The 9,404-nt window shown below is 35.8% G+C and overlaps 1 protein-coding gene across 6 annotated transcripts in view; it reads left to right on the top strand.

Moving 5' to 3' along the window:
* The window catches only part of Strbp (spermatid perinuclear RNA binding protein), a 98,456-nt gene that overhangs the window by 44,190 nt on the left and 44,862 nt on the right, over window positions 1-9,404 (top strand). For all 6 annotated transcript variants that reach the window (XR_002025023.2, XM_033759059.1, XM_019205948.2 and 3 more), the window contains exons 6-10: window positions 1,876-1,967; window positions 2,487-2,582; window positions 4,382-4,493; window positions 5,125-5,222; window positions 5,424-5,535. Coding sequence is in view for 5 of the 6 variants with exons in the window: in XM_033759059.1 (XP_033614950.1) it covers window positions 1,876-1,967; window positions 2,487-2,582; window positions 4,382-4,493; window positions 5,125-5,222; window positions 5,424-5,535 (510 nt within the window). In the remaining variant the exon portion in view is untranslated. The remainder of the gene's footprint in view (window positions 1-1,875; window positions 1,968-2,486; window positions 2,583-4,381; window positions 4,494-5,124; window positions 5,223-5,423; window positions 5,536-9,404) is intronic.

The following is a 9,404-nucleotide window of genomic DNA, read 5'->3' as shown; positions in this document are numbered from 1 at the left end:
TATTGAAACTTCCTTTTCTTCACATCCCCCTTCCTTTGTTTCTGTCCTCTAACATATTTATTGGTTAAGATAGACTAAATCACAACTTGCCATACTGTTAATTTAAAAATTGGAGTCACAAAAAAGTAAAGGCAAGGTCTTATACCTTTCATTTGGATTCTCTTATTTAGCAGCCAGTCAACCTTTGTCACGTCTAACTTATAAGAGTTTCTAATCATTCATTTACATTAGTTGTTTTATTTGCTATGTGAGCTTTACATCGATGCTTGTGTTGACCACAGTTAAATATTTTGACACAAAAACATTAAAATAAGTTAGGTGTATATTTTGTATCATTTAAAGACAAAATTGTCAGGCATGGTGGCACATGTCCATAATCCCAGCACTTGGGAGGCTGAGGCAGGGGGATTGCCTGAGAATTTGAGGACATTTGGGGCTATGTAGTGAGTTTAGGACCAACCTGAACTACATAGTGAGACCCTGTCTCAAAATAAAAACTAAAAGACAGTTGAGCGAGTCCTGCAAGTTAGATCGCCTGTGAATATTCATAGTATATTTCTGTATAAGTAAATACACATTAACGATTCTTTTTGAGGCTTCCCATTTTTTGAGTAAAGGGGGTGGATAATGAAATGAGACCCCGTGTTGTGATATATTGGCAGAGGACACAATGCAGGATATACCTGCTGTAGAGCTCACCTTGTTAGAAAATAAGTGTATAGCACTTCATCCTTTAGAGTGTTGAAATCAGTAGAGAGAACCTACGATTCTTCCTTTAAAATACTCACTTTCTATTGGACATTTTACTTTGTTTTAGTTAATAGCATTTAATCAAGAGAACACATGGTTGAATTGCAGTAAGAGTCCCTGAAAACCAAGGAAACCAAAATGATTTATGCTGCATTTAAAAGCACTTATATTGTGTCACTGGGCTTGCACAGATGTACTACTGAGTCTTGCTACTGTTTTGAGAATACTGAGAAGTTTTGGTGGATTCTTTTACATTTTAAGTGAATTCTTATGGTAGAATAATAAATCTGACTTAATTGTATTGGATGAAGTATTATTCCCCCTAAAATATTGTATTATTTTAATTTTCTTGTATTATTTTAAATAATGCATCAAACTGTCAGAATTTTTTAAAAATTAGCCATATTTTAGTAGTTCAGAGGAAATAAATTTAACTATATAAACTTGGATTTAGATCACATGACATCAGGTAAAGGTAGTTTTCATTAATCCCTTTTATGTTTAAATATTTAATTTTGCAGCTTTGGACTATCTAAACCAACTTTAAAATGTTGAGGCAATTTAAACAGTTGTAATTGCAGTCTTTGGACTGCCTTTATAAAAAAGATAAAACTTGAAATGTATTTTAATTTTTATTATGTTTATAGTTTTAATAGTTCAGGAAAGAAATAATGAAAGCACTTCTGTGTAACACTTAGGTTTCCTTAAAAACTGATCAGTGATCAGAATTTCTTGTATTAAAAGAGGTTGTTACTTTCCCAGATTTTCCTTCTTTGTAGCTTGCCAAAGGAAAAGGCGCTATGTACTTATTCGGTGCTCTATGTTTTTATACATGCTTATTAATAAGATCCCAGATTGTAAGGTACTGTGGTTACTGATTTGTTTACTGAATGAATTCTTTTGTGTTCCATTGCACTTGTCCACAGATCCCACTCTCGGGACCCTTTATTTAAATAATAGCACACATAATTTTAAAAAGCAACAGTGCCAAATCATGAAATTTTCTGGGAGTCTTATTCATTTACTCAAATACTACTATTCTTTTTGTTTTTCATTGTTTGATAATTTGACAGGAACCCCCTGGTTAAGCTGTGTCTGTCTTTCTTTATCCCATTTTACCATTAGAAAATGTTGCGATGAAAGATCCTCCGGACTTACTGGACAGGCAGAAATGCCTGAACGCCTTGGCGTCTCTCCGACATGCCAAATGGTTTCAGGTTGGCTATTTGTTTTTGTCTTACTGTTATTTTGTCCTTGTGTAGGCTTCATTTGGAACACCTGCTATAACTGGTTTCTGTGTAGTACATAAAGTGAGGTAGTAGCTCATAGGTTTTTTGGGAAATGAATTAAGTAAGTAAAGTACGTAGAATAGCTTCTATTACATAGTTAAATATATTTTGTTATGTAATTCTTTTTAGCTTAATATTAAACATTATAAATTATGGCTTATAAAGTACAAACGGGCAAAAAAGGCTAAAAGTTATAGGCAGTAGGTAGAATGGAGTTGTCATGATGCTGCAAAAGGAATTTTAATATTATGCTCCTTTTACTTTAGCATCTGCTTTTTGAACCACAGTTTACTACTTTTGATAATTTGGTTTTTTTGGTTTGCTTGTAAGTGATGAATGACTTGTTCATTAGTATTCATTTTAGAGAGCTGATTGATTCATGATCAGTGTGCTTAAAATGAAGAATGGATTTCAACAAGGATATTGGAATCATTTTGTTTGTTTTAGGCACGGGCAAATGGATTAAAATCATGTGTAATTGTTCTTCGTATACTACGTGATTTGTGCAACAGAGTCCCGACATGGGCACCATTAAAAGGATGGGTAAGTACTTAAATATAGTTAAAAGTAAGGTCTAAGTTTTGAAGCTATAGCAGAGGAAAGGCATAGTATTATAAAATAACTACCCTCTGAGCTAGCTGTGTGTTTAGCTGTTTTTGCCCTGGAAAAAAAATTTTTCTTTTTTATGCATATAACTTACCTTTTCTTTCTCATATTCGTGTTACAGATTCTTATTTGTTTTTCTGATGAGAAGTTTTGTATCACTTAGTAGTAACTGTCTAACTGGGTGTGTTGGTACACACCTGTACTCCCAGCACCCAGAATGCTGAGGCAGTAGGTTCTTCAGTTAGAGGTCAGCTTGCACTACATTTTGTGACCCTGTCTCAAAAACAAAACAGTTGGGTATGGTGGTGCATGCTTGTAAATCCCAGGACCTGGGAGGCTGAGGCAGAAGGATTGCTATGAGTTTGAGGCCAGTTCACGCGATAAAGTGAGTTCAAGGCCAGCCTGAACTATATAGGGAGACCCAGTCTCAGAGAAACAAAACAAGTAAATGTTTACCTGTTCTTAACTTTACACTGATGATTGATTGCTTATTTGTCAACTGCTGCCCATAAAAGCCTTTTTGTGTGGTCTTTTAAAAAAAACATTAATTACATTGGTACATTTTAGGTATGCAGTATAATGACATTCATCATTGGAAATTCATATATCTTGATTCTTATCTTTTCCCCATTCCCCTGTCCTACTTTCAACCCCTCTACCCCTCCCTATTTTCAAAGACTGTGTTTCCATTTTTTCATTTTCTCATATTAATTCCATCTCTTTTGTTTTATTATTTATTTATCTATCTATTTACCTATTTATTTACTTTTAAAGAAAGGGTCTCACTGTCTAGTTTATGCTGGCCTTGGACTTACTATATATCTTAGGCTGGCCTTGGACTCACTGTGATCCTCCTGCCTCAGCCTCCCCAGTGCTGGGATAGAAGGTGTGCGCCATCATGCCTGGCCCATTTTTCTTTAAGTGCCTTTTTCTGTTACATTGGAAATGACCTGAATGGCCAAGGATCCTATACCTTCTGTAGCTTTTTCCTCAACAGGAGACATTTATAGATGAGTTCCTGTTAGTAATTAAAGTCAAGCAAACAGTACATTTAAACCACTTATGGACGTAGTTTATGGTATATATTGTAGCATTGACAATTTAAAAATTATTTTTCCTAATCCAAGCAAGACTATACATTAAGAACATTATAGAATAATTAAAATGAAACTGTGAAGAATAAATTAAACTAGAATATAAATATAAATTAAATATAAATTAGAAACTAACAATTATTAGTTTGATAGAGTACCATGAGTTTGAGTTTGTTAAATATAGAGACTTGGTCCTTTGTTTATTCTAATTACAGTACTTGAGGCAAGCTATCTGAAATGAAGTCTTATTCTTATATTGAGATAATTATAGTTTGAGTGTTTCCTTAATAAGTTAAGTGGAATATGGGTGGAATATGGGTTTATATATTCACTAGTTAATTAGCTATTACTAATTCATATGAAGGCTTGTTAAGTTTCTTTGAGTGATTCTTTCAGGAAAACTAAAAATAAGATTTTGTTAAAAAGCATCTTCTGAAAATATCTCAGAAATGCTCGTTTTAAAAAACTGGTTGGGGTAAAAAAAAATTGATAATCATGGGGAAGAGTTAGTGGGCCCCAAATGTTAAATTGACTCACTTTTTTTTTTGGCTTCCCCTTGTAGACAGAAATGTCAGCTCACATTTAACTGGACTCCTTTTAACACTCGGTGCATGTACTAATTTGTAATTTAATATCTTCTAGCCACTAGAACTTATATGTGAAAAGTCTATAGGTACTTGTAATAGACCTTTGGGCGCTGGGGAGGCCTTGAGACGAGTAATGGAGTGTTTGGCATCTGGAATACTACTTCCTGGTAAGGGTTTCAAACTCTGGAGGCAGAAGAATCAGAAAAATTTCATTTTAGTTAATTTGTCTAAGTACATACTAAATTTGTCCTCTGCACAAGAAAATAATGTATAAGAGTTATTTTGCTTGGAATTTTAGGAACTAGAAAATGTGTATTGGAAAAGTGCTATAAAACTTTTTCAATAATTTGTGTTTTATATGTACTAACATAAAGGGTACTAATAAGATACTTTGTGTTAGAATTCGCTTTACCTGGAAGTGTGATTTTTACAAATGCAGATGTTTATTTAAAATGTATGAAGTTCATTCTGTTTTGCAGTCTGTTAAATTTGGAAAAAGTTAATTTTTGTCTTATTTTCCATCTATAATCCCTTTAACAATTTGGAATGATTCATCTGCTGTTTCTAAATTCTCAGTGTAAGACCCAGTTTTGGTGTTAGCTGTACAAGTGACTTTCAGTATAAAATAAGGACAGTTAAGTGCCAGTGTATTCACAATGAGAATGTCTCTAAATACTCTACTTAATTGAGCAGACTTTTAGTTTTTCATTTTTTTTTTCAATTTTTTTCTCTTTTGTGTTAGTTTACTGAGTTCTAAACTCAGTTATAAATGACATTTGTGTTTTGCCTTTGCCAAAGGGGGTCCTGGTCTTCATGATCCTTGTGAGCGGGACCCGACAGATGCTCTGAGCTATATGACTGTCCAGCAAAAAGAAGATATCACCCACAGCGCACAGGTAGAAGACCGGGCACCTCTGTGTGTGGTATTAGAACTCTGTTTTCTGCACTGTTCTATTTGAATACCTTTTTCTGGCATGCTGTTAGATTCCTTGGCTGTCATAATAGCTGTATTTAATGAATGTCATTTTAGCTAGATATTCTAAGGAATTTGTGAATGGCTATTGACATTTGATTGAATATAATGTTTTATTCCTTAGCATGCACTCAGACTATCAGCCTTTGGCCAGATTTATAAAGTGTTGGAGATGGACCCTCTTCCATCTAGTAAGCCCTTTCAGAAGTATTCCTGGACAATTACTGATAAAGAAGGTGAGCGTGTGTTTTTTTGTTGTTGTTGTTTTTTAAATTTAGGGTTAAAGTCTGGCAGTGATGGTCTTGTTAGAGCTTAAGGATTTTATTCATTGTTTATGCAAGTAATCAATGAGAAAAGTTAACTGCTTTTCTTGGCTCTGTCTCTATTGGTGACATCTACTTGCCATCATTTGCTCTTGTTAGTGATTAACTCATTTGTTACTATATAGACTCAGGGACTATATTTTTGAGAACCTCTAGTCTAAGGAGCTAAATAAACCAGAAATTAAAAGGGGACCCTGTCACTGTCACTGATCAGTTTGATGATCTTTCTCATGTTTGGAAGTGTTAAAAAATGAAAAAGAGAACAAAAATAATAGAGGAGACAGAGAATAATGTTGGAAAATTTGGGACTGTCTTCCATTTGTACTAACTTGTCTCAGTGAGCTCAGCTTAGAGTTTCATTAGAAAGCGGGTCAATATGACCTGGATTTTAAGCATAGCTGTACTACTTACAGGTTTTGAGGCCTTGAGCAATTCCTTTTTCTTGGTAGGGCTGTTACCATTTTTCTTCCTCTGTTGGCTCTTGTCAGGTTTAAATACCTGATTCAGTGCCTGGAATAGAACACACTCTAATGTAAATCTTACTCTTCTCACTGTGCACTAAAAACATTAAATTTTTTTCTCTTTCCTTCTTGCTTAATACCAGATATTCCTCACTTAGGATGTAACCTCCTCCCACAATTGATCTTAATCTCATAATTCCTATATGACAAAAATAGTAGGGCTGGGGATTTAGCGCAGTGGTTCTGCCGCCTGCTTTGCAAGCACAGGGACCTGAGTTTGATTCATGGTACCAGAAAAATAAAAATTAAATCTAGTGGAGTTGCCCAGTTTATGTAAGCAACAGAATTCCAGTAGGTGTTAAGATGTACTTAGGGAGTCCGTAAGACCAAAACTGTTACATAATAATAGTATTGAGGCCTTTTTATGCCTTTTCCACTCCTTTATGATTATATAGTTTACCAGAGGCTAACATAGTTAGTTGTCTTAGTTACTTTTCTCATTGTAGATCCCCTGACACCCAAAGTTAAAGGAGGAAATAGGTTTATGTACCTCACAGTTTGTAGAGGTTTCAGTACATAGTTGGGTGGCACCAAGGCAGGGTGGCCTGGTAGAGAGTATTGTAGAAGGGAAGCAGTTCACGGGAATTCAGGTCAGGCAGAAGGCAGCAAAGCAGTAAGGAGCAACAAGCAGCAGTAGCAGCAGTAAGTGTTGTCAGAAGCCCTCTTTCTGTCCCTTATTTTCCTTCCAGGCTACTTTTCCTTTGGGCGGAACCAACCATACCCAGGATGGGCCTTCCCATCATCCACACCCAGAACTGTGGCAAATCAATCAGTGGACTAATTTAGTAATCACACACCTTTAATCCAAACACTATGCACTCTAGATCCAGCCACCCCTGAAAAGCCCCACTCAAGACTGCATGAGGCTTTGAGGGGATATCTAGAGAGTCATGACACATTGGATATGTGATGACGTTGCTGTAACAAGGCAAAGCTCTCTGCTTTTGCAACAATTTTTTAGGAGTATAAAGTGCTAAAAAGATCATTGTCTTATACTATAAACTCTTCAGAGGAGGGGATTCTCTAAGATTCTTCCATATTGTTATAAAGTGGTGCTCAGTAAGATGTGTGGGAAGAAAGCCATTTTCTTTTAGTGGATCTTCACTCATTGGCAGTGAAATTTTGTTTGTTTGTGTTTGTTTCAGGCTGGCCCTGAACTCACTATAACTCAGGCTGGCTTTGAACTCTCACCAGTCTTCCTGCTTTAGCCTCCTGAGTGCTGGGATTATAGGTGTTTGCCACCACATCTGGTTTCTTTGTTTCTTTTCTTTTTTCCTTTGAGACGGTTCTCCCTAAGTAGTTTAGGCTGGCCTTGAATTTGGGGCAGTTCTGCCTCACCCTCCTGAGTGCTGGGATTATAGGCACACACTACTATGCCTGGCAGTAGCAGTGAAATTAATGAAAGGGATATACATGTCCTCATATCATTGAATATTGTGAATTGAATGGTGATTGACTAAAAATTTCCCCCCAAAATTCTTATCAATAGTAACAAAATTTTTATTTCAATTACATTGGATTTAGCACTTTTTTTCTTCACTAGATAGTAAAAGCACAGTATATCTGTTAAGTAGCTTTTCTTTGATTCAATTTTATTTTTAATTTTAATTGTATGTATATTTGTATGTATGCATGCATGTATGTATTTTTGAGACAATCTCAGTATGTAGTTCAGGCCAGCCTTTAACTCACTGGATGGCCCAGACTGGCCTCAAATTCACAGTGATCCTCCTGCCTCAGCTTTCCAATTGCTAGGCCACCACTTGGCCTCTTTTTTTTCAATTTTAAAGTTCTTAGGTATTTGGGTACTGTTGGTCTGTCACCTTATGAGTAGAACATATACTTTTGCTTCCTCGATCCCTTCTTTCTGACAATATTCTCCTTGAAATCCATCCCTCTACTTAAACCAGGTTGCTGAACATGTTTGGGGAAAAGCAATCCCTTTCTGTCTGACACCAAACTCACAGGGATTATTTGAGTTTTCTGACAGTTCCGTAATTTTGAGTATTCTTCAGCTTTCCTAGCGAACTCTTTCACACCTTTGCTTCACCTCTCCATCTCTGCCTTGTTTCTCATACATTGGCCTTATTTGCTTGTTTTCTCAGATAAATGGAAATACGTAGATGAACTCTGTATGCTCTCAGTACTCTTGTCAGCCAGCCTAGCTTCATCAGCTCACCTTTGCTTTCCTTCCCTTGCCTGAGGATCAACTGTCTGGCCTCTAGTGACCAACTTTTCTACTAGTCCATTTGGCTACATCCCTCTCTACCTGCCAGTGGACATTGTTCCAGCAGTCATCTCTTCACCAGGGTCATTTTCTCCCTCTCCACTGAGGCATTTTCATCAGCAGAAAAACTTTCTGTAGTACAGTATACCAAAGGAAACTTTCCTTAATTCTGTAGCTCCCCAACAGAGTCACATTTCTCAGGCCCTCTTTAGAGTCATACTTTTAGGAAGAGTGACTTACTTCTTTTTTTTATTTTCCTTACTTTCTGTTCTCTCTTAATTTGTTCTAGTCAAGCTTTCTTCCTCAGTCCTATTCGGAAATCTTGCTTTTGACCTTCCTGTTACCACACTCAGTGATTTGTTTTTATTCCTCATCTCAGCCTACTCTTCAGCCACTTTTGACAAAGATAAATACTTGTCTTCCATATTTACTTGATTATGAGGTATAGCACATATATAGAAATAAATATAAGGTTAAAATATTTTTTAAAATGTATATAAGTGCCACCATGATTAAGAGATAGAAAAATATCAGCTCTTTAGGAGTCATCCATTTGTCTTGCTCCATTTCCTCTTGCCACATGAACTACCTACCGTTCCTGACCTTTTGATAATCATGTCCTAGATTTTATTTAATAGCTTTTATATCTGGAAATAATTTAGCCCATAACTTTTTAGAAATAGACCTGTAATGAGTTTAATGTTTTGTGATTGGCTTCTTTCTGTCCAGTTTTCTTGGGACTAATTCATGGTGCTACACTAGTTCTTTTTTTTTTCCTTCCAGACAGGGTTTCATTATGTAGTCCGGGCTGGCCTTGAACTCACGGTGATCTTTCTGCCTCAGCCTCCCACAAGTGCTGGGATTACAGGCATGAATCACCATGGCTAGCTTACTTTGTTCATTTTGATAACTTTATAGTATCCATTATAAATATATTACAGTTTATTCTACTTTTGAAGGATATATTAGTTCTTTAGTTTTGACAGCCATCCACAGTATTGCTATGAGAGTTTTTTTTTTTTTTTTTTTTTTTT

The sequence above is a fragment of the Fukomys damarensis genome, unplaced genomic scaffold, assembly GCF_012274545.1.
Source record: "Fukomys damarensis isolate Sample0158 unplaced genomic scaffold, DMR_v1.0_HiC HiC_scaffold_36, whole genome shotgun sequence".
In the NCBI taxonomy this organism is placed as follows: Eukaryota; Metazoa; Chordata; class Mammalia; order Rodentia; family Bathyergidae; genus Fukomys; species Fukomys damarensis.
The sequence above is the reverse complement of the archived record's forward strand: the minus strand, read 5'-3'. Positions and strand labels throughout refer to the sequence as shown.